At 30.3% G+C, this 27,384-nt stretch overlaps 1 protein-coding gene across 2 annotated transcripts in view; it reads right to left on the minus strand.

Annotated features, from left to right (window-relative positions):
* Positions 1-15,688: 15,688 nt before the first annotated feature.
* The window catches only part of LOC107436847 (T-box transcription factor TBX20-like), a 57,462-nt gene continuing 45,766 nt past the window's right edge, over positions 15,689-27,384 (minus strand). Inside the window, exons 4-6 of one of the 2 annotated variants that reach the window (XM_016048665.3) lie at positions 22,327-22,491; positions 21,805-21,881; positions 15,689-16,345 (exon numbers count right to left, since the gene is read on the minus strand). In XM_016048665.3, the coding sequence (XP_015904151.1) occupies positions 15,835-16,345; positions 21,805-21,881; positions 22,327-22,491 (753 nt within the window). In that variant the 3' untranslated portion in view covers positions 15,689-15,834. 2 annotated transcript variants of the gene reach the window in all.

Genomic DNA, 27,384 nt, shown 5'->3' on the forward strand with positions numbered 1-27,384 from the left:
AATTATGAATCTGGATGAGTTTTCAAATATAAGTAACACGATGAGTTGTTTACATAAATATATATAAATTCATTAAACTATTGTTTCCCTTCCTTCCTTTCCCAGTGGAGTTTTAGCCCACAATAGGCCCTAGCAGTTTTCAGAATTTGATGGTATGAAACCCTATCTTTTGCCTTTTCTTTCCATTCAATTATTTTAAATGTTTATCGAACATAAATTTAGACAATCCGACATCCTAAGTTAGGGACACCCTCTCCTTCGAATGCTGATGCCGGTTGGTGTGGTCACAAATACTTTTTTGGGGTCCTAATGTCTTTTATTCTAATTAGAATTCCAGAGTTATGGTGACTCAGGGGATAGGGCTCTCGCATCCCAGTGAGGTGACCCGGGTTTTGAATCCCAACTACGGTTGATTGATACTACTTCCACATCCGGTTCGCACCGACCACAGTGCTGACGTAAAATATCCTCAGTGATCATGGGTTAGATTCCCCTTGCCGTCAAGCTAACCGTAAGACTCTTTCCTCTCCTCACCATGAAACGAAAATGGGTTAGTCCTCCACGTAGTCAAATTTCTCCCAATACTTGATTCAGGAATTCCCTTGTTTATTAGATTGGGTTCAAAATTACTTAGCAATGGAGTTGAATATTAGTAGTCTTAAACTCAAAATTGGGTCGGTTATTCAACGTTGGTTATAAAGAAAAACTAGATCTCCAAACTATCCATCCTTTGGATGCTTATAAATTAATTACGTTTGTAATAGGTGCAAATTTTGCATAATTCTATATTTGTCCTTTTTTCTCCAAATTTTATTTGCTTGGACATTCTCAAAAGTACTTCTTTAAATTATTCCCTTAATTGCTATAGAGTTTCCTATCCTTTTCTCTGCCATCTGCATAGGTTAGGATCTGTCTAATGAAGCATTTAAAAGTAGTAATCTTGGTTGCTTTGTCTTTAATATTAATTAGTTTATGCATTTGTTTATAAGATTTCTAAGCAGCGTTGTTGCTCTGTTGTTCAATAAACTACCATCTTCATCAAACTAACAGTTGATTCGTCACTAGAAAAGAAGAGAAAAAAAATAGCGAAAATGGTAGCAATGACAGGCGACAAAGTTGTTCTCTGAATGGAACCCGGATGAAAAATGATTTCCATGATGGATCGGCTATTAAAAAATCTTGGAGATTATCTCTAGAGATAAAACGACGTCAAATTGAATTATCTTGAAGACGTTCAAAAAATCAGTAGGGGACAGATGTTCCGTAAAGTAACTAAATTCGTCAAAATTTTCTTTATTTAGATCTTAAACAACAACTCAATTGCAAACATTTTGACATATATTGAAACGCCATATAAAGTATGCATTGGTGAGTGATGGACGTTTTTCTGATCTAAGTCCGAGATAGAAAAGTAGAAGCAAATAAAACATTTCATGAAAAAAAAATGATTCAAATTTATTTATGCGTTTGTGAAATGTACAGCGCGTAAAATAAAAAACGGACTACCCAGAATAACTTTTGATCTAATGATTGGATCTACACACGTTCTAGGACGCAATCTCAATGGGTCGAGGGAGTGACCTCAAATATGCTAATTAATTTGTACAGACGACATTTTAAGTTACGAAATCAGACACAAAAATGTAATTTCTCTGAATGCGCATACCTTTGCTTCGATGGATTCCGATTTCTATCCCTAAAATTTAGCACTCAGAACAAAATTTGCACTCAATGTAATGGAACCCGTGATAGCTGAAGGGATAGAGAGTTCGTCTTTCAATGAGGTAAATCGGGTTCGAATCCCTGTGATGGCTAAATGATACAAAATCTGTACCCGGTTTGCAGCGACCACAGGGCTGACGTAAAATACCCTCAGTATAAAACGAATCATGGGTTAGAGTCTCCTTGCCTTCAAGTTAACCATGGGAGGAATCCGTGGCTTTCTTCTCCATGTAACGTAAATGCGGGTTAGTTCCATCAAAAGTCCACTACGAAGGCAAATTGCTTCCAATATTTGATCCACGAGTACCCTTGTAGTCTGGATTAGGTTCAAAATTACAAAGCTACGGAGTTGAACGTTAGCAGTGTAAAACCCAAAAAATTGGGTCGGCTCTACAACGAAGGTTATAAAAGAAATTAAATGTAGTGGAATGAAGATTCGCATAATTTAAGTCGGTTTTTTTTTCTCTTTCAAAAAAACTTCGTCCATTCAATTATTGTTTCATGTTGATTTTCAATTAATTTGATTGAAAATTTAGCAAAAAATATTTCATTAATGTAGCTCTTGCGACACGCTCTTTTTGAGCTTGTTTTGGGTTTATTAATTAACGACCACCAAATTAGGAGCTATTTTTTGTTTAATATACTGTCTTTAGGTCAAAAATGTGTTTTTGAAATAGTTCTACGTGCAACTTAAAGTGTGTTATGGTTGAATTAAAGTGTATATTGGTTTTTGTTAAAATCTTAATTCCGATGAAATTGAAAAATTCATTAAAAACCACCCTTCTTGGTAGATCAGTTTTACGTCAGTGCCACATACAAGCTTAATTTGCTAAAATTCAGTACTGGCTATTTTAAATGTAGAGTGTTTCGTGAAAACCACCCCTAATATGTATTTAATTTTAAAGTGCTCGTCAAAAAAGAGGGAGAAGCAAACAAAAACGATATCGATATCATCTGTGAGGAAAGCAAGAAATAAAAGCATTCAAATGAGTTTGATTATCGGATGAAACTTAGAAGTATTTCAACTAAGGAGATTTTGCACTTGCATGTATCATGCATGCATCTTCATACGTAGGCTCTGTGCAGCATAGCCACTGCAGAACAAACTTGTCCTTCTACTTAACTTGAGCAGAACCGAAGTATGTAAACGAGCAGTTAATTAATTTCTGTTTATTCCGACTTTTAAACACTTTTTGATAGTTACAATCTCACATTCCAAATAGTAATTCGAATGATTTTAATGCATTTTTCTTTTCGCACTAAATTATTAATCAGTAACCCCCGATGCGCACGCAATTTTATCTCATTTTAAGAAAGGCTTTATTAAGGACAAGCGAAGCTAGGATTTATTAAGGACTGTCAGAATGTAATGACACGTATTAAAATACAAATAAATGTAATTTTAGGAAGCCGATACATTTATTTATGGCAGTCTAAGTCGTGTTTGCTTACTAATTAAAATAACTAGCATGTCACAAAAGCAAATGACTAGCTATGCAAGTCATGCCACCGAAAGGTCACGTTACCTGAAAATAAAATGTTTAATTTGAATCGTGTCCCTCAATGTAATCTAAGAGTACTGGAAAGTGAGAGCAAATCGCTATTGTAGAACGTGGTACTGTAAAAACTGCCGAATAATACACACACTTCTGATCTCAGTAGCCCTCTTGATAATGGAGTGGATGATGGGATAGCCGAATGTTTCTTTTACCCCTTTATCCCTCAATAAGGAAAAGACCCCTTTTTTTATGAGTAGCTCTCCCCATCCAAAACTACTGCCCCTTTCTTTACAACTTTAAAACATTAAAATTGGAAAAGGAGCACTTTTTCCTATTATTTCGTTGTTTTTTTTAATGCTCGTGTGGAGGCTACCTTTTTTTTCTTCTTATGTTCGTTGTTATGGTGACGAAGGAAAAAAATTTAGATTTTATTTCTCTCACGTAGGCTGCAACGCGGAAGAAATATTGCTCGTTTCTCTAGTTAGCGCATCGTACCGTTTGGTCCGATATGTAAAGAAGAAAGGTAATATAAATAGAAAGAAGAGTTATAGATCAGAGATAGCAAATCTATGAGACGCGTGACACTACGTGGGATGGGACTGGTATTTTGATGACACGCGAGAATTACATAGGAAATTGGCGGAATGCATTTTATTTATTTATTTTATAACAGCCAATTCTGAACAAATTCTGAGTTTACAATTATCAATGTTCAACTCCATTCCCTTGTTATTTTGAACCCTACCCAGAAGAAAAGGGAGCTAGTGGATCCAGCATTAGGACTAACTCGCCTTCACGAAGGATTTTTTTAAATGGAATTAACCCGCATTTGCGTTACATGGAGAGGAACACCTCGAAAACCTCCCATAATTAGTGGTTTAAAAAACATTAAGAAAAGCACATCTTCAATCAAGCACCCATCATAGTAGGGTACAGAAAAAAGTATGGTTCAGAGTGTCACTATGACTGAGTACGCGTTTCACTTTGGAAGACAAATGTTGTAGAAGGGTGTATAAAAATTAAAAAAATCATTCATTAATTATCTCCATTTCATTTTATTGCTTTCCCCAGTGGGTACCCGTTGTAGGATATTTTTTCTTAGCTCAATATCAAATTGAAATATTTTTAAAAATATGCTAACAGAAAAGCAAGCAAGTTAATAACAGAGCAGCAATGATATAGAAGGAAACTAACAAATGGGACACTGTACACTCGAAACTATTAAATTTTAATTTAACTGGCACGCAAATAGAAAAATGTTCGCCAACTCTGTACTTCAACTTCTACCACGCGGTTTATTAATAAATCTCGGACTTCTCATGTTTCAGGCAATTTATATTTTTTCTTGTTAACTTTTGATGAAATTCTAGAAAATCAAAAAGAAATCAACTACTTAAAAATTTGATTTTACACATTTTAATTTTTTTTCGAAAATTAAAATTTAAAGTTCGCAATAATTGTGCTTTTTGTCTCTACTGAGTGGCGATAGAAATCAATGAAAGTTCTTGCATTGAAATCACAGCTATATTCATTATCTTTCATGTTATTAAAATCAGGAAGACAATTTTGAGTATTTAAAACCAAACTTGAATTTAAAGAAGTAAAACGAAATAAGCAACAGCGATGCATCTTGAACCTGTAATGTTAATAGCTTTAAACTAATATTTTCTATTTCATTAAAAACAAAAAAGTGGAAAAATTAACTTCTTAATTTTTTGAAATTTACATTCTATTGCTGTACAATAACCTATTTCCCAAAAATGACACGCACACAAAATCTCAGAACGAAAAATATATTGTCTCATCTGTAAGAGGTGCCACGTAATCCATATATTTATTTCTCCTATGAGGCATGAAAAACGTGGACATTTCTCAATCCAAATTAGCAACACTAAAGTCATCTATTCTATAATAATTCATTTTGTTAAGTTGTCTTAAGTAATAATTTATTGCAAATAGTGTTAAATAATAAGTTATACGTTAAGTATTGTTTAGATTCATCCTATTAAGTTATTTTGAGTCGTAAGTTAAGTAAAGTTAAATAACCAGTTGTAAGTTAAGTATTTGTACAGATTTATTTCTTTAGGTTGTCTTGAGTAATAATTTAAGTAGAGTTAAATAATAAGTCATGCGCTTAGTATTTGTTTAGATTCCGTTTTTTAGGTTGTATTAAGTAATAATTTAAGTAGTGTTAAATAATTAGTAATACGTGAATTTAAGAAAGAAAAAAAAATTTAGCATCTGAGGATATTTAAAATTTGTTTTTATATAATGTCATAATAATTTAATAAATAATGTAATAATAATTCATAAACGGATTATAAAAATTAGCATGTTCAATTACTTTAACCATTTTTTAATGAACATAAAGAATATGTATTTTTATAGACATCAAGTTTATACAAAATATTTCAAATCGTTTTAAAGCAAAACATTGGTAGATTTTTTGACATTGGTTTCTTCTTACTTTCCAAGGAGAAGTTGGTGCCCCCCCCCCCACCAAGTCACCAGACAGATCAATAAATATTTATTCTAATTAATACGTCATTTAATTATTTTTTTAATGAGTTAATTTTTTATTAGAGAAAAGTTAAAAAGCGATAAATGTCGTTTGTTTACTTTTAAGGTAACATCATATTTTCTTTTCGAGACTGCAAATTATATATATCCCCTAAACGTAAACTACTTTCACCAAAATGGCATCACTTGGAATGTTTCACGCAGTTAGGGCTCTACTTCCAGGGTTAAAACTATCTCATGTATGAGCTTCGAAGCCGTTATCACAAACACACTCACCGAAATCGATGTTATGCATGGTAATGTGCTCTAAAAAGACAATTCTTACCCTTGCACATTGGCTGTGGAGGAAAGAAGTCTATTTTTTTTTCAGCCTTCTTTTCACTGCAGCTAATATTTTATTTTATTTCCTTCTTTTTTTTTAAATCGATAATCCTTCCATTTTATATTATCGTTTGCAAATTAATGTTTTATTTTATCGTTTGCAAATTAATGCTTTATTTAATCGTTTACAAATTAATGTTTGCCTGATTTTTGTCTATTTTTACACTTAAAAAAGTTTATATTTTTTCACCTTCGATAAAATTCAAATATGATTGTAAAAGTCTTTAACAAAAAGCAACACAATTTTTTTTTAAAAAAATCGCTATCATATATGTATTTAAATACGAAGAAAAAATTTAAATAAAGCTGCGCATTTTTCGAACCACCATTTCAGGTAAACGTTTCAAACAGCAATAATAATCACAATTGAATTTATTGTTTTTTTGATTTACTACTTATTATTTAACTATTCATTCTAACGCTTGCATCTACTATCTAGTTAATTTTTTAAAAGTATTTTTCTTAAATAAGTAAATAATTCAGAAAATTATTTAATTAAATGGTATACTTTCAAATAAAATTATCATTATCGAACAATTAGCTACAATGGATAAAGAAAGAAGGATAGATACTCTAATCACCAAATCAGATGTCTATGCAGAATTTCAGTTAGAAAAAAATGGTTCTTTTTCTTATATTTGTCATACATATGTGATATTTTATAAAAAATACAAATAAATACAAATATATATAAGTCTATAAGCAATATAGATAAGCTTTGTAATTGAAATTTGTCGAAGTAAAGGTGGTAGTATAAGTCATGTTAATATCAATTGTTCACTTTGTTTTCAATGAAGTGTGTTTTGGAAATTATTTTATGTGGATAATGTATACATAATTTCGAATGTGAAAATAGATAGTTGTGGCCTTACATAATTCATTTTTTATTTTATTTTTTATAACCGTCGTCGAACGGCGAATCAAATTTTGAGTTTACGCCTACTACTTGTTCAACTCCGTAGCCTTGTCATTTTGAACCCAATCCAGGGGACAAGGGAACTCCTGGATAAAGTATTAGGAGAAATTTGCCTTCGTGGAGGACTTTTTAATGGAACTAACCCGCATTGGCGTTACATGGAGAGGAAAACTTCGAAAACCTCCGATGGTTAGTCTGATAGAATGGGAACTCTAAACCCCGATCCGTCTACCACTGAGAATATTTCACGTCAGCACCTTGGTTGCTGCAAGCCGGATGCACAATTCGGGATTCGAACCCGGTGCACCACATTGGTAGGCGAACTCTCTATCCCATGAGCCATCACGGCTTTACATAATTCATTGAAATGATAACTTCATTTTAAAATTTGTTTAAACGATTCTTTTTATTAAAATTTATTTGAAATAATTTTTTTTTTTTTGAAATTGAAAGTTTCTAGAGAACTTTGATAAATAAAGTTAATTTTAAAATCAGTAGATCTTAAAAGTACCACGAAATAAAAAGAAGAAGAAAAATGAAAACTAATACATACAATTTTAATTAATTCATCACATACTTTCTAATGAAACCCGTTTTCTGTACTTCTGTTAATAGCATGCGAATGCTAAAATGCAATTGCAATATTTATTTGAGAAAAAAAATAAAAGAAAACCAGACCATTTCTCCATATTTAACGACAACATACGCAGCAATGGCATTCAAAAACGATTTCGCTCAGTTTTCAAAAACTTTAACGTGTGTTTTACAATCAAAGGTAGCCAAGATTTTGCTTTTGGCGGTCATGCTCCAAATCAAGTCCAACACCGGAAACAGTCTTAATTCGCTCGTGAGAACGCCAAGGAGGCAAGACCAAAAAACAAAGGTGAAAGGTGACGGTCTGCACTAACAGATGCCCATTACTTTTTTAACTTCTTTGCGTAATGTTGCAAAATATCAAAGCTTTGCCGCCGCTTCGCCAAATTTATAGCCGCTTTTAATTGAGTGTCAAGTTCAACGGGTTCTTTCTGTAACGAGCAGAGAAAAAAAAGGGAAATAGTGTTAATTATAATGTTTGATATAGTGTGAGAGATGACACCAAAACAGATCAAATGAATTTGAAACATTTACTGCCGATAATTATAAATAAGTTCAGAATTAAATGAAATATTTATTCGTATTTTTGACTGGGTATTGAGGCCTGATTATTCAGTATAATCTATTATATGAATACCACATTTCTGAATTCTCAGATACACTGTAAAAAAAATTTCAACTGATTTACACGAAAGTGGTGTAAGTAGTAAAACGCCATACAAATCTTTTGGATCCAAGTGTTTCATTGCACCAAGAATTTTCTTTTACACTACTTTATTTTATTTTATAAACTGCGTTGAACAGCTGATCAAATTCTGAGTTTACGACTATCAATGTTGAACTCCGTATCCTTATAATTTTGGACCAAACTCAGAAAACATGAGAACTCTAGATCAAGCATTGGGACAAACTTTTCTTCGTGGAGGACCTTTCTTGATGGTACTAACCAGCATTTGCGTAACATGAAGAGGATAACTGCTTACACTATTAACCCGAAAGCATGAAGATTTCAACCTATGATCCGCCTACCACTGAGAATAATTTGCATCAGCAAAGTGGTCGATGAGAGCCGGATGAAGAATTCGTATCAACCAACCGCCGCTAGGATTCGAACCTGCGTCACAACATTGGGGCGCAAGCATTCTGCATCCTGATCCTATATCCTTCTATATCACGCTCCCAATATATATATTTTTTTATAACTATTGTTAAACAGCCGACCCGATTTTGAATTTACGACTACCAATGTTTAACTACGTACCCCTGTAATTTTGAACCCAATCCAGAAAACAAAAGAATTCCTGTATCAAGTATTGGGAGTAATTTGCCTTCGAAAAGGATTTTCTTTGAGAGATTTAACCCTTATTTGCGTTACATGGAGAGGAAAACCTCCCAAGTTTTTACTTGATTCTGTCACGCACCCTCTGTGTAAAGTTGCTGTCCCCATTTTTGTTGCTCATTAACACTAAAATTTATAATTGCTACTAGCCCTCCACTCCTTGCTCGCTATTTTTATCGCTCCGCTCGATGTTTAAAATCTTATTACAGTTATTGTTTATTTTGTTTTATTAGTTTTCTAGTTAAATATTTGATTATAATTTAAGGAAGAAAGGAATTTAAAACCTTTTAAATAAAAAAAATATGAAAAACATTTATTACATGAAAAAAAAAGCATGTAAGTCTCTTCTAAATAATTATTATTGTATATTTTGATATTTTTCAGCTTGAATACTCTCACTCAAAGAGGATTGAAGAGTCCACTAATTTGATATACATAGGAGGGAATGAATGCTAGACTATTTTTGCATTGACCTCTGAATTGCAATCTGAACCTTATCATTGTTGATTGTTGCATTAAGATAACATCAGTTAAACATGATATATTTGTTAAACCCAATTGTTTATAATATTCAATGTTGTGTTTTTTTTTTAAATACACTTTAATGGGGATATGAACCTTTTATCTGGATATATTTTTTTAATAATAGCATCTTCTGAGACTTAATTACAAAATTTTAAATATTAATTACCAAACTTAATTAAAAAATTATTTTAGTTCAAAATGAAGATTTCAAAATGAAGATTGCATTTAAAATTAAATTGAGGAATTAAAAAAGAAAATGAAAATTTTATCCCGATCAGAAGGTTATTTTTCTAAAATAGTTCAAGCAATTCTTTAGGTCAATTCTGTATACTAATATAATGACAAATGTTTACTTGATATATATGACCAATCTATGTCATTCCAATATATTCATATTTCTTACATTCCACAACCTAAATGCAACAATTAAGAAATAACGTCATGTAAAGATATTTTGCATTAAATGTTATGTATACAAAAATAACATAATATTAATATTGCTGATTGTATAGCATATTAAAATTATAATACGTTAGAAGATAGAAATATACCTGAAATTTTAATAGAGTATTTTGTTCTGAGTAATGCTCACCTTTCTTTGGGAACTTTATTTTATTCTTATTTAAAAGTAACTATACAGCCGTAAATTAATCGTTTAATAATTTGGTTGCTAATATCGTTCCGCTATTATTTATTCCGAAAAAGTCTAAGATCTCTCCAAGCATATCTTTTAAAATTCGGTAATGAGTTTAAAATATCTTTTTTTAAATGTTATTTCTTAATGTTAATTTCTCAATAAATATTTATTTTTAATATTATTTATTAATAGTTAGATTGCAATTGTAATTATTTGTCACACATTTTTAGCTTTTTCAATTTTTATTAAGCTGCCATGCTTTTGTTTATTTATTTTTAAGATAGATGGATAGCGAGCATTTAGCGTTATTTGCGAAAGCATTTTAAATAGTGATATAAGCATCCGAAACATTTCATGCCGTTTGAGTTTTATAAATTTTATTCCGGAATTATGTAATTTTTTTAAAACCAGAATTGTCATTACCATACACAACTGTAATTTTATCAGAATTTTTTTTCTCCATGTGGCAAGGATTCTTAAAACATATTAAGGGGAATGGTTACAAAACACTCTGTATAATTCCACCATCAAAATATTTTCATTAATTTAAAAAGTAAATAATTATTTATGTAATACATAAACTTTTAACATAAAATTACAAACAAAAAAAATTTGAAATTCTGCCCTAAATATTATCTCTTATTGCTCATTTTTAAACCCATTTCAGATCTCTGATATTGAAAGAAGTTTAACTACTAATTAACTGAATTAACACTGTGAGTAGCTTTTATTTGTAACTGGCATTCACAAAACAAAATACTAAGTATTTTGTAACATACAATTTGTAAAAGACAATCTTTTAAAAGACTTTACTCTCACCATTCACTATATTTTATTAGCTAAATGGACAGTAACTATATTTTCAAAATAATTCTTGGGTAATTTAAATATCTATATATATTTTAAACAATGAAAACTATCTGACCTATATGAAAACAAGCGCTGACACAGTCAGAGATTCCTCTGAAATTTAAATGAATTATACATAAAGTTTAATTATTCATCACTGAATTACTAATAAGTTGTCGGCAAATAGTAATTATTTGAATTCTAAAATACTGCTAGAATTAAAAATGGCAGCAATTACAATTAATTGGTAAATAGTTCGCAGATAGACCAATAACTGACTAACTTTTCTAAATTCCCTTCATCCTATGCAGTAAAATGTAATTCTATATATTTATTAATTACATACTCTGAATGTAAACAATGAGTACGAATTTTGGAAAATTTCCACAAAAAACTGTCCGTGCTGAGAACAAAAAGTTAATAAGTAACAGTCTGACATTCGTGAACTGAATTCGAAATTGCTCCTGAACAAAGCATCATGTAGATATTTTTCTATGTTATCTGAGTAAAATTTGATAATGTGTACATTGTTAATTCGTGAGAAAAACTGTTAAATAACAATCTTTTAAAGTGTTATTTTACCATATTCACTAAAAAACAGTCAAATAATCATAAAAAAAATATTGTATTCAAATTGCTGACTGCAAGAAAATTGTTTTTTAACTTTTTTTTAACCTAATACGGTTAAACAACCGTAATTTTATCTGCGCCAGCTAGACCCACATTATGACGCTATTTAGTTCATTGCAGCTAGGCACATACCATATCCGAGAGTGCTTATCTGTCAGTCTCATGTCCGACTTAACGGGGATTCGAATTCATTGCGGTAAATTGTGCTTGATGATTTAGCCGCAATTAGTAGCATCGCTTTCGGTGCCAAGTTACAATTTATTTTGATGAAAAAGTTATTTGTTTTATCGCTTATTTTAAACTAACCAGCAAGGGCGACAAACAATAATAAATAAAATTTTCAATTATTTAAGCTTCATTTTGTCTATAGATGCACTGAAAAAAAAAAAAAAAGTATGGTCGACACTCTGAGAAAATTTAGCGGTTTCTAGATCTATGGGAACACCACCAAAAAGCTCGATAATTTTCACTAAAGCGCTGATTTTCATAAAATCGACAATAAAATATGGTTTTATAATATGCGATAAAATTAGGAAAATGGTGCAGAATTTTTTAATTTTATCATGATACCTTAGAGCAGTGTTTCCCAAAAAGTGTTCCGAGGAACCCTAGGGTTTCTTGAAAGAGTTAAAGGGGTTAGAGTTCGGACATTTGTTTCAACCAGCAACCCTTGAAACATTTAATTAGAGTTTGATCCAAAAAACAATCCATTATTTATTTCGTATTTCGGTTGTCCTTATTAAATTATTTAAAGTAAAATGTCATTGATAAAGAAATGGATAATGTTTTAATAAATATAATTTTTCTAATAACTATATCTTGCATAAATCATGAAAAGATCATGTATTTATAAGACTTTTATTATTATTTCAAAAGAAAATAAAATTATCATATTTATTAATTACGAAATACGCTTCCTGAATAACGATCTTCAACGCTTATAACAGCTCGTTTTAGTTTTTATTTCAAGGAAAACCATATTTCTGCTTATTTTATTCACTTTCAGCTACAAGCATACATTACACATAAAACAAATTTATCATTAGACTAAATACTAGACTGTCGGACATAAAAACTGGTTTAAGATTGTTGATGATAAAACGATGAAAAAAGTTCCTTCTTCTTTCATGTCTTTTGAATAAAGTCTTTCATTGGTAAATACGTTAGCAATTGTCTTTATTTAACTTTATCTATGAAGTTGGGCTCCAACGAAAGATGGTTATTCAATTAGAGTTCCATTGCCGATAAAAATTGGGAACCGCTGCCATAGAGCACAGCATATAAACCGTTTAATCGGTGGAATTTACTTTTTAGTTCAGTTTTGTGTATTTTACTAAATGTAATGAGAATTATAATTTTGAAAACCAGAATTTCTATTAAACCGTTGACATATGAACGGAAAGATTACCGAATGAATAGTTTAAGGGATCGTTCAAAAAGTACATACATCCCGAAGGGGGGGGAGGGGATTTGCTATTTTGTACAAAACCGTACAATGGGGAGGGGGTAGGTATTATACAAAGTACGTACATTATAAGCATACACCAAATTTAAATTTGACTTTTTCCTACACATGTATTATACATATGCTTGTTCTTGTATTTTTTTTCACACGGCGACCAATTGTTAGAATGAGTAAATCAGTTCTCAAAAAAAGTTGTCTCGCAAAATAAAAAATTGAAAACACCAAACTGTTTAAATAACTTAAATGAATAAATTATTTTAAATAAATATTTAATTTTATTTAAAACATAATTATTTTAATTTTTATGAAAAAGGGGGGTGGACTAATAAAATGTACGTACTCTAAGGGGGGAGTAAGACTTTATGTACGGTAATGTACGAAGGGGGGGGGAGGAGGTTAAAATTTCTCCATTTTTTTGTACGTACTTTTTGAACGGCCCCTAAATAGCGCATATTTTGGTTTTTATTACAAGAATTATGATTTATTTATTTTTTTTACCAGAAATGTCATTATTAACTATATAGTATGATGATTTTACCAGAATTTTTTTCTCTCTGTGCCTATGCCTTTAAATTTTGTATATAATTCCGTAGTGCTAATTTATACTAATTTATTGATTTTTTTAGGCCTAATATAGAACAAGTTTTCATAAAATAAGACACACACAACGTGAAATCAGGATAAGTCATTTATTCATGAAAAAAAAAAGTTTTAATTCGGAAATCCTTCTTTAAATGCTCATAAATGCAAACATATTTTTGAACAAGTATGAACACTCGATAAGATTTTTCTGAACTGACTTCAGAATAAATGCTTTTTCGGAAACATAAATAATTTATAAGAATTCATCTTCCAACTACTCGGCATCACAACATAACGACTAAAGTTTAAGTACTCTACAAATTTTCTTATAAAGCACAATATAAAAACCTACATTTATATAATCAATATATTTACACAGTTTCCAATTTACAATATATCTAACAAATAATTGAGTAACATTTTCATGAATGATTTTTAAGGAAACAATAATTTATAATGTCTGTCAATTTCTTAAAAATGCATAAAAATATATTTTAAAGTTTTTCATAAAAGCATACCTATGTCGTAATTGTCATGTCTTAAGTTGAATAATAAAAAATATATTAGTTTTACAAGTCCGTTAATTGTAATATATTTACAATGTTATTAGAAAAAAAAAAGGATATTTTTTTTCTTCTAAAATGTACTATTACATTGAATGCATACTATATAAGACAGATATTTCTTAGACAAAATCGTTTAACAGCAAAACAAATAATTTACAATGAATATATTACACAATTTTACAGTATTTTATTACATATAAATAGAAATTATACAATCTTTGGTACATTTTTTTACTAGACGTGTCAGTTGAAAGACTTATTATTTGAAGGAACATAATAGAGTATGAATCAAGAAAATATATTATATACACGGTAGAACATGTATTTGTGCAACTCTCATCGGCGAGATAAATAAAAAGCTTCAAAATCGTATCCTATTTAAATGAATTAAACAAAGTCAGTCCTAAAAATGAAGAGTTTTGAACAATATAATGATAAGACTTTTTCCCCCAAATGTTATATCCTTACATGAAACTGTTCCTTAGTATTGCATCCATGTAGTTGCAAATTTCCAAAGTTTTCACTAGATGGCAGCACAAAATTCTTATTCCCTACGTGTAAATCTAAATGTTTTTCAACATCTTAGAACAGTTTTTCTGGATAATTTAGAAATATGACTTATCGTTATACTGTTCAATTTTTAAATGTATAGCAAAAAAAAAAATAGTTGTTTTAATTCCTTTAGAACTTAGACATGTATGCATTTTTTGTAAAGAAATTAATAATATTTTTTTTTAATCTTATACTTCTTTTTATGCAAACATATAATCGAAACGTTTTAATGTGTATCTATGCTGAATTATTTATCGTTATTCATAAACTCATATTAGGAAACACAATATTATAATTCTATATAAGCAAGGATCTATCGTTGTATATAGTTCATATACAAATGCATAAAATTGGGATTGCATTATTTATTATTATATTATTTATAATTACATTATTTATTAATACAATATTTATTATTATATTATTTATTATTATATTATTTGAAGTATTGTATGAATATTAATAATGTGAATATTAATTATTAATTATATGAATACTATTTGTGTATTACATGAATAACTATTAATCACTGCATTATACTTGTAATTAATTTTATTTTGACTGGATACAATTATTCCTCTTATTACCCTAAATGCTCAGAAATGCTAAGCTTTTTACCACTTTCAAATGAATAAAATTAATTTAGATAAATAATAATAGTTATCATTTATTTTATATTTACCCACAATGGGCAATATTTAAATTTTGCTCATTGTAGATTTTCGGCACATAATAGATATTTACGATTTTGGTGCTTTTTATTTTGGTTCAGTTTGCAAACATTTGTCTTAAAATAGTCTGTAACAAATGCATTTTAGCTTGCACAAAGTGATTTCTTGTTTTCACAATTTTACACACGGTGAACACATTTACACATTATTTACGACTCATCGCAAAAATCTCTCAAATAATTTTTTTTTCACTCGGCAATAATTTCCTCTCCCAGCGTAATCAATTATTTCACTGAACAGTCATCGATTCATGTCTTTGGCTACAACTTCAAATCAAAAACCACAAAAAAAAAGGAGAGAAAAAATTCTTTGGCGACGTTCACATTTCACCTCAAACCTGGTGACGTTGTTTCTGCATCATTGCCATTGGTCTGTTCTTTTCTGGCATATATGTAAGGCATATATCGATGATTTTGTGAACTTTCAGTTGTTGTAGGATGACTAGGCATTGGCCTCAGTGCACCTATAGGCGGTGGACATGCCCCAGAGGCCATATTGTTCATCAGCATATTATACTGACTTAGTCCAGATAAAGACGCGGGGCTTGAAGCCCAGTGCTGAAGTACATGGGGCGGTACCATCATGGCCCCTGCTCTAGAAAATCCATAGGAATGAGGTGGTAAGCATCCTGCTTGGGATGCCAGAAGTGGGTAGGAATCACCAGCAGAGTATCCCGAAGCTGGGTTTCTCCAGTAATAGGGTGGCCTAGATGTAAGGCCTAACATTTCAGCCTTGTCGCGCATGAGCAAACAATTCAACTCATCTCTTTCATCCATGAAAGGACGTAGCGGAGTCCTTGAGTAAGTATGCTCTGTCATCAACGTTTCCATTGACTCCCTGGAAGAGCAATACAGGGTTAGATCCTGTAGTTCTAAACTGAAATCAAAGAAATAAAGGACATGTTGTAATAAAATCATTTAATTTAACAAGGGTTTAACAGCACATAAAACATTGACAGAATTACATAGTACATATAAAAACATTTGCCTGAACCTCAATTTCAAATGCTCAAACTAAAAATTCAGATTAAGTCTTAAATTAAGATTCAAATTAAGTCCTGAGGTAAAATTCAAAGAAAATTCGAATTAAGTCATTCATCTTAAAGAAATTCAAATTAAGTCTTAAGTTAAAATTCAAATTAAATCGTCAGGGTGAATGATTATATGTATTAAAACCATTCACATATTTCATGTCTATCTAAAATGAAACAATTATATGGTGTGGCCATATATTTATAAAGACAATCGAATCTCTGCAAAATAACCTAATGAATATAATTAAAAAAAAAGAAACTCAAAATAGGCCCAAGTGATAAAGGCGAAGTCAAACAACATTGCAAATAATTACAAAATTTTTTCAGCAATATTTATAAAATACAATTAAAAGTTAAGTTAAGGCAAACCCACAACTGTTTGAATCTGAATCAACAATGCTTTGGTCGAAACTATTTTATTTCAAACTATGTATAAGACTAATTAATTCCATGCGACAAATGCACTTTCGCTAGTATCTATGAAACCTATTAAACTACTAAAAATTCATGACCATTAAAGATCCGACTCAACAAAAGCATCAGTCAAAAGGTGCTCACGTACCGGAATTCGTCAAAAAGAATAACCATCCTCGAGAAGTCGTAAATGAATTGCAAAAAGCAGGTGATATCAAATCAGTTTCAGCGTCTAATTTCATCGCAGAGCGTAATATAACCACACACAGGCACTTTCGAACACCAAGAAGTTGAAGTAGGTAAGAAGAAAAAAAAATCAACGTAGCTCAAGATTGAATTTAGCCATCTATCATACCTTGACAACCATTTATCGGCAAACCTAAATCACAGGGACTGAATACCGCCGATGTACCTCAATAACAGACCTTTGCAACACTCCTTTGCTGGGTGGGCGGGTTATCTGTCCATCTCTTTTACACTTCCAAAGGGTCTCCCTTCCCCCCTTTTTTTATTATTATTATTCTTTTATGAGTAGGTATGCATTATTATTATTATGGCCTCTTTTGTTTTGCTTATGTTTTGAGAGCTTAGCACAGGGTGGGAGGAAAGTTCAAAAGATGCCGGGCTGTTAGATAGCCTCCTGGCTGTTGCTTTGCGTTAGTGTTGATTGCCGGAGAGTGCTTAAAATCGTTTTATTTTTTTATTCCCTGCCTTCGACAGAAATGGAATGAATTTTTATGCTGTGAAAATCGGGTTAAGGAAAATAACTTTCTTTTTTCTTTTTTTCTTTTTTTATAGGAAGGAATAAGGAAGTTTTACTTGCTAAAAAAAGAAACGGTGATTAAAGTGAAAAATATATCGGCAAAACGATCTTAATTTAACTGCTCTTTAAATTCAACTGTTAGCATTTTCATTGATACTAAAAATTTGTTTTACATTAAGCTTGCAAGAGATGCAAATAATTAATAGCTACCCGGAGAAATTCTGAAAAAATAATTCAGGTTAATAAAATCAATAAATACGGTATTTAAGCTTTCATTTGATAAATTTTCCGATCACATGATAACGGTTTACCAGAAATTCTGGTATTCGAAATTATAATTCTTATTTTACCACACATTTAGTAAAGAATGCGAAACAGAAAAGCAAAATCCGGCTAACGTTGCAGGTTTCAAAATACCGGTTAAACGTTGAACCAATTTTTCTAAGAGTATAGTCTGATTAAGAAAATAGTGATTAGCTGTTTTCTTTGCAGTCTTGCTATGGAATTATTTTGAAAATTACAACTTCAAGAAAGATATTTAAAAAATTCTGAATCTTTTCGTAAATAATTTTCGAAAAAGTAAGGATTTTATACTTTAAAAATTACAAACTAATTTATATAAGCGAATAATTACTTTATAGACCTTACAGTATTTACAACATTTTGCACATGTGATATTAGGACCAAAGTTAGTTACGTTAAATAAAATTTAAAAAATATTATAATTCTTAAAAATAATAATCAATCCATTATCACTATTCAATAATTAAAGCTGTGACTCATTACTATTACATTTATCATTAGTTATTAATTGCATTTCATAATGAAAATCATTGCAAATTAATTTAATGATAACGTATTTATTTTTATTTATTTAGGATTCTTAGTAAATACATAATTTTTTAGTAAATATGTTCCGTTCAAAATTATTATCATTTACTTTTAAAATTTATTTTTTAAAATCATTTTCTATTAAAACTATTAAAAATGTAGGATCTAGTTGCAAGTTGAATTTAAGACGATATTGAGTACAAATTGATTTCTCAAGATTAAATCTATCTTCTAATTATCTAAAATTTCAAATAAGTAAATAATATAAAATATTAAATTAAATTATTTCAAATTCATTCATTTGAATTATTTTTGTTATCATTGATGTGAAATCCAAATTTAGTCAGTTCTTCTATTTTCTATATCTACAACTAAATTCTGATGTCAGCTGTATTTATAATAGCATCGCTTTAAACCTCATCGTTTATTATATTAATTCAAAATAAAACATGCACCCAATAATGACATATCATAACAAATGTTTTTATTCAATTTCCAAATCATTTCAGGCTTCCTTCCTCATCGGGTTTGATTATAAATGATCTTGAATTTAACCAATTACTTCAACCCCAGCCATTCCTCTAAACATCTACACTTTAACTCATCTCTAATATTAGATATGCTTTTGACGCCAAATCAACTGCTACAGCCCCCTAGCGACGAAGTATTTACTGTTCTAAATACCACAACTGATATCCCGAGGGAAATTCGCAAATTTGCACTTGCTCTATCATCAACTCTGTGGCAGGGAGTTGCCAAAGTGTGTTCGGCTATCTTTTCAGCACATGTCATTAGCACTAATCGAATAAGTGCTATCTATTCATTACATCGTGTAATACATCATAGCTTCTGCCTTTCGTGGTTTATGAAATTATCCAGAACGGTAACTGAAGTGGAGGAGAAATTCTGAAAGGCTTGGACACGTAGGTGTAGACAAACTCTTATAAATATTTTAAGATACAACGGCGCGTAAGCTGTCGTTAATTCCATCGCGATCTTTTTAATGGAAGCACTTTTAAATTTAAAAAGAAAGCGGATTGAGGATATTCACAAGCTTTGCAGAATGAGAAGTAAAATGACTTAATTTGAATACTTTAATAAATATGGAACAATAATTATAATCAATAAAATTATTACAAAAGCTTATTTATGACCTCAGCATATAGAAGTTGTAAATTAAGGGATTCATCATTTTACTTCAGTTCAGACGAAAACAATAGAAGGAAAAGTGAATGCATATATATATATATATATATATATATATATCAAAAATAGTATTTTNATATATATATATTCCTGCATCAGCAAATCCCTAACAACGTCCTTACAAAGACTGGTATTTTCCTTAATTAAATTTAACTCTACTAATGTGCCAAAACGTCTGCACTCAGACATGTTACAGGCAAATCCGGCTCGCAAACAGTGAAATATGATTACTGACTGAGAGGGGGGGGGATTGTTTTTTTCCTGTTATGACGAGGGGAAAAGGAGCTCTGGAGATCTTCCGTTAAGATCCCAAGTGTGGACAGAAGTCAAAACTGAATTATAAAAAAATGTAACTTTTAGCAGCTCATTCCAAGATGAACGTGGGTGGCATAAGTGTTGGGTGTCCGGACACGGGCCATTGCCGGCCGTCATCAAGCTCAGCATCTTGCTCTGGTAAGATGATCTCCAAAAGATGCCAAGATGAAAGAAGGCAATTAACAACCTCGACAAGTCGGACACAACCCGCAGGATTGAATTTCATATACATATTTTGCAGTGTGGGAGGTCTCGAACGTTTTTTACTCTGTTTCACAGGGCTGAGTGCCAAACAAGCTGGCTTGTTGAAACTCTAATTCGGACTAAGGAGCTGAAACAACCTTCCTTTTTTTTGCTCTCAATGTATTTGATTTGAAATAAAGATTAGGATATTCTCTTTCCTTTAAGTCGGTTGCTTTCTCTGCTTTTTTTTTATTCGGTTAAGATAAATGACTGGAGAAGTCGATAAAGGATGTTGTCGCCTTGTCTTCTGGCGGTGCTAAGCATAAAAAATTTCTCGACCCCAGTCATTTGGTGATGTTCTAATGATATCTCGTAATCCAAACGGGAAGTTCTATATGAAATGTCACTACGCATGTTGCCTCAGTATCAACAACACAACGCTACGGGAGAAGGGAAGGAAAAAAAAACCATCTGAGGTTAAGAAAAAAATATATGTAATGTAAATATTTTAACTTTCTCAAGGATAAAATTCTTTTTTTCGAACGTCAAGACAAATTTCATTAAGAAACACTAAAAATGATCGAAAACCGCAAACATTTTATAACAGTCGTAAAAATAAGTGTTTCTTTCTAAGTGTTAAGTCTGGGTCACACTATTAAATAATTTTAGTTGCGTGTAGTAATAGTATTTGAGTAAATAGGCTGTGGATAGATTTGGATGCAATAAAAACGACATTTCACATCAAAATACTAACACTGTAAGTGATCATTGATTGAATTATTTTTTTATCAAATAGTTGAAGAAATACGCCCAAAATCATAGCTTTCTATTAGAAGTTTTAATTATTATATTCTAAATAATAATAAAAATATTTTATATTATTTATCACTATTTATAGTTTGGACATATATACAAAAAAATTACTCGAATTAAAAAGCTACAAACCCAAAACCTAATACGTTTTTTTTTAAACCTTATCTATTGCTTTATTTTTTTTTTCTTTTTGATAATTCATGAAAATTCAATAACAATAACTTGCTTAAAAATAAAAGCCTTATTTTTAACCTATATATATAAATATATATTTTTTAAAAATCAATAAACTAAAACTGAAAAAGCGATTTGTTGTAAAATATCCAAACAATTATTTTTAAAAAAAACGTTGAAATAAACAAATAATAAAATAAAGAATAACTGATTACTGTAATACACAACACTAAAGGAATAAGTGGGCCATAAGCCCCGGTGAAACAAACCTTAGCTATTTAAAATAAAAAATCTAGTTATAAAAATATCATTTTTGTTCAGTGTTATTTCATAGATGTTCGCAATAAAAGATTTTAATATTTACGTGACACATTAGAAAATTTAATTTGAGGAAAAGTGTTTCATAAAAGATATTTTTGTGGTTCCAATTGTTAACTGGTGTACATCATTACAAGCATTACATCATTACATTTACATACATTAGTATATTAACTGTCATTCGAGTATATTAACTGTCATTCGAGTATATTAAAATAAGATATCAAGTTTAGAGTGTAAGCTTACCTTTCTAATTCTGTTAGCCTTGAAGAGTCTCTGAAACCTTTGGCAAATGGATTGCTGTCAATTTTTAATTTGGTGATCTGAAAACAAAATCTATTTAGAATACAATTTAATTTAAACATCTATTGTTTAAAATAAGTTTCAATAATGATCTATTTTGAACTTAAAGAGATAAAACTAATTTAAACATGAATAAATTAAAATGAATACTTTAAAATCTTTGGATATTTATCCTAGAACTGAAAAAGCAAATCTAATTTAGTCACCGCTTAGTTAAAATTAAAAACTTCAAACAAATTGGATTGTAATTATTTTATCAATAAAATTAATATTACACTTGACAGTTATAATTAGGACTTGTTTAATTAACATTATTTATATTCGAAATACGGACGAATATGAGCATAAACTTCTGATTTTGAATTTTAAACTTCTGATTGGCCATTTCTAATGAAAAAAAAATTGTGATTCAGCAATCTCTTTAAAAAATGAGTGCGATTCCGTATGAAAATAATTTACACTTACCAGTTGATTTTGGTAAGCTGTAACTGCAGTGAAAACAGTTTCAGGAAATATATAGGTCCGGTATTCTTCCTTCAGAAGGTCTTCCGAAATTGTTAAATTTGTATTTCCAGATTTTTTTACCAGGTGGATACGAGGTTGATACCGGTGCATTGAGTTAAGAACAATCTGTAAAAAAGAAATTATATCTTATATTTTTCAAAATAATAACAATAGAAGTAGTGTTTATAAATTTTTTAACACCTTTAAGCTTTATATAAAAACTAAAGTAAATAAATAAAAAGTTTATTGATGCTATGAATTTGTTAATAAACAAAGCAGAAATTAGTAACAAATAAATAATAGAGTTTCCGTAACAGTTATTAATTTATCACCTATTAATTTTATAATTATTATTTTTATTATAATTGATAATTTTTTTACATTTATTATTAGTGTATCAATTTATTATTTGTTAATAAGCGTACAATGAATTTATGAATGTTGAAATGTTAAAACGAAAAAAAGTATTCAGATTTGTTTTTAAAATACCTCCTCATAGTTGCTCGTAAAACATCAAAATATTTCTTAATTTAATTTGTTTTATTCTACATTCATAATTTTTATATTATATATAGTTATTTCATTAATTTTTTTGTATTTTATTTTATAATTCAAATAAAAATATTCTTGAAATTTACTATAAATTTGTAAGAACCTCGTACACACCCCAACCACAATATATTATTCTAAAATTTACAAAATGTAAATTTTAGAAGAAGAAAAAAAAAAGGAATTCATACTGACATATGTTTTTATTAATTAAACTTTGATGTCAATGTAAACAATTATTTATAACCAATTATATGTTTGTTTTATTTACTATTCTTGCCCGTTAGTCATTAAATTGTGTTTTAATTAAGATCCCTCCCTCCCCTAAAATAGATGAGTTTCGGAGAGAGATGAGAAACTGTAAGTTTCACAAGTTTAGATCTTAAAGTTCTGTTCTTATAGTGTTCTAAATAGAGAAGCAATATATAACCCTGCATAATTTTTTTCTAATTTCACATTAGGAAATTCTGCACTATTTAAAATCAGAATTCAATTAAACATGAACTATAAGATTTACAGGTATAGATCCTACAGTTCCATACTTATAACATAATATTCTTATAATATGATGCAATATATAAACCTTGTATAATTTTCTTCCAATTTCACAATATGAAATTGGAATTCATATGTCACAATATGAAATGAATTGGAACACTACACTATATAAAATCAGAATTCGCTTAAACATGAGCTATAAGTTTTACAGGTAGAGAAGCCTACAGATCTGTTATTATACTGTTCTAAACATGGCGCAATATCGTATAATTTTCTTCTAATTTCACAACATGAAATGCTAAATCAACACTACTTGAAGATCATGTCTCAATAAATTTACCAACTCATTTGTAGTGCAAGTGTTCCAACGAATTCCGCCTATAATTTCTATTTGGAGCCACACTTGGCGGAGCAGGGGTTCTTTACCGTGGGTGATAGCAATAACTAAATGTCATGAAAACGTTATTTATTGGCGATGGTTTGGGTGGAATCGGTTGACATTAGAGTGTGATTTGTTGCTGTTGCGTGCATCCGGTGACAACAAAGCTTTCCTTGCAAAAGCATTCAAATCCAGAAATTGGCAGTGTTGAAAGGTGACTCAACCTCGCCTCCCCCCCTTTGCTATTTTCCATCTGGCAATGGCCTCTAATGTTCGAATGCTGAAAGGAATTTTATTCCAATTGCGTCCTTTATTTCAATTTCCGTAACTGCGTCCGCCACTGGACGACCTTGAAAAAAAGTGAATTTTTTTTTCTCACTCATGAAAATTTAAAAGAGGAAATCCTTGGGAAAAAAATTTTAAAGAATTTTTTTTCAATGCATGCAAACGTCTTCTAGATTTTACGCTGTCTTCCGAACATCATGGCCTGTAATTGATATGGTTTTCATTTCATACAACAGGCATTGTGGATTTGTTCTAAATTGTATTTCTTTCGTGTAACAGATATTTTAGTAATATTTCCAAAATAGCTGTTATTTCACTTAACAGATATTTCAGATCTATTCCGAAATTACTAATATTTCATATGACATTTTGCATCTGTTCGTAAATGAATTTTATTTCATGTAATAGATATTTCAGATCTATTTCGAAATGACTTTCCTCCATGTTAGAAATATTTGAATCGATATCAAAAGTATCTAACAAAAGTACGTAACAAAAGAGGAAAGAAAAGGAAAAAGATGAGGGGAAAAAATTCCATAGTTTAGGACTGCCAGGAAGAAAAATATTATAATACGACAAGAAAAAGCCCTTTTGAAACCTTTTTATTATTTACTATTTTTTGATATTTTGAAATATTGTGTTTGATATTCCATATAAATAATAAAAATGGTAAGAACGCCTTAATTTATCTTAAACTTCCAAAAAAAATTACTGACTTTTTTAATTTACAAATTAATGATGAGAATAAGTCCCAATTCAAATCCACATGGCACGTCAATCTAATTTTTCGTTGTTTTTTTTTAAAACATTACGGTTGGGACAAAGTAAACGTTTAATTATTCTTTTATAAAAGTTTTTTTTAATTTTATTCTTTGCTGTTTTTTTCTTCCAATTACTATTTTGGGACTACACATAAAATGCTAATCACATGATGATATTAGGTAGTGCGATCAAAAATCCTTGTTTGAAAAAATTAGCTTTTTAAAATGTCTTGTATTGCTAATTTTTGTAAAAGAGATGGAGAACATGCTTATTCGATATTTCAATTTTAGAAAGCTTCTTACAAGCAATAATAAATAAAATAGAGCTTAATTTTTTTCTTCAAATAAATCTTGATGATTGGTTTTATATATTCTTAAAAGTTGAACGCAAAGGCAAATGCTAATCTAATTTCATAAGCCACCTACCAACTCCGACCCAAACTTCAAAAGCAATCATATAAACCTGCACTAGTCCATTGTTTATTATTTTTAAAAAAAAATACTCAATATAGACATGTATTTTTTACGGTTCTATAATTTATAAATAACCATTATTTCCCGCAGTTTTTCAATATTATACTCATTATACCTTTTATTTCACAGCATTATCCCTAACTAAACAATACAGCGGGATAGCATAAAAGAAATCCTTTTACAAAGAAAAAGCCTCAAGAACAAAAAACAAAATAAAAAATTCATAATCAAAAGAACAATAATGAACATCGTGCCCAGTAGCCTCTAATGTTTCCAGAAAATCCCCCCAGGCCCACCCATCGCCTCCTTTTTTTATTTTCATGAAAGGAAAAAAATCTTCTTTTGAAGTTTGCCGACTTGGGAAAAAGCGTTAGAATTAGGCGGGGCTTGTAAGGCAGGTGATTTGTCAGAGTGTGGCATGGGCGTTGTAAGTTATAAATTCGCTTGTGTTTTTAGAAACAGTTTTCAAAAGCGTATCAACTTCAACTTACTCACGCTGGGTTCTCTTTTTCCATAGAAATTACGTGAAGACGTGCGTGTAATGTGCATACAAAATCAAAGACTCCCTTTTAGAAAACTGAGCTCACCAACACAGTTGGGTGTTAAGAATTGTCTCAACGAAGCTGACTGCTTGATTTGTTTAGGTGTCGGGAGATTTTGGAAAAACGATGAGTTTTTTTTTCTTTTTCTTTCCCGGAGATCTCTTCCTAATCGTTGCCATGGCACCAACAAAACAGTCCCTCAAAAGTATTTTGGGCAATTAATGGAATATAATAAATAGTTAGAAGAGAGTTCCTAATTCATAGTTATTAGGTTAATATGTTCCGTACAAGAATAATTAAGCGTAAATTCGAATTGGATCATCGAATATCTCTTCGTAATCGTTTTTTTACTACTTAGATCATAAAACGAATTTTAAAAACAGGATTTTATAAAATTGCACTTAAATTTAACAGCAAAATAAAGTCCTAGATTATGATCTATGGAAAAGCATGCTGACTACATTGCCAGTGATCTTCCAATGGCGCGACCTAAACTTCTATGACCCTCTTGACAGAAAACCTAATCATCGGGAGGGTGAATGTAAGCATTCAAAATGTAAATATTTAATTAAAAAGAGAAATACAATCAATTTTCGATTGTTTTATCAAGATTAATACGTCTGTAATTAGAAAAACACATTTTTACTTATCTTTTTCGCACTTCACGTGGTGTGATAAAAACTCAATTTAGATTTTTTTTAAACAGAGATAAAAACAGTATAAGCCGATTCTTTTAACGCATTAAATGCTTCTCCCCAAACAGCAGATAGCAAGCATACTCGTCTAACTGCCATTACAACAAATAATTCAAAGCTAAATCTATAACAGGGCACTCAAAAACATTTAATCTTTTAAATGCCGGTCATAAAGTACACTCCTAATCAAAGTTTTTTTTTTCTTCCGTGCTTTATAAGTCCAATGCACTTCTTTAGTATTTTTATAGCCACACGTTTAGGGTGTGAACCGCAAAAGTATAAAGCATATCTTATTTAACCTTCAAAAAAATTGACAAAAAAAATCGTGGTCAGCGGGCGCTAAAGACCACAGCTTTATCAATTCTAAAATGACAATGAAAGCTACAAGCGGAGGAGCAGAGGGAAACAATCGTAAATAACAAAATGCCTTCACAGTCGAATTACACTGAAAGCAAAATGACGTTTAAAAAAAATAATTTTATACCTTACTGCGGCGAATGGCTTTGTTATCTTAATTTTTATTTCCAAAAGAATTTTTTTTGGAGATCACTTTCGATAGTTTAGTTGAGAGTTTAAAAACAAAAACTAAAAAAAAAAATAATAATAATAATATCTCCGCCCCTCGTAAAATGAGTTGAGGTGCACGCAAAACTTTGGTTGAAGGTATTCTAGAAAATCGCATAATATCTCACGCTTGTCTCCTTAGCCTCGTTACTAAATCACTCTTCAAATAGGAAGGGCGGAGAATCAGTGTCTTTCTTGCAACTAGACAAGTTCATTTAGTTGTTTTCAGACCTAAATTAAACGTAGTTTATGCCCCGAGTTTAGTTCGTATA

This window comes from Parasteatoda tepidariorum, chromosome 4, assembly GCF_043381705.1.
Source record: "Parasteatoda tepidariorum isolate YZ-2023 chromosome 4, CAS_Ptep_4.0, whole genome shotgun sequence".
In the NCBI taxonomy this organism is placed as follows: domain Eukaryota; kingdom Metazoa; phylum Arthropoda; class Arachnida; order Araneae; family Theridiidae; genus Parasteatoda; species Parasteatoda tepidariorum.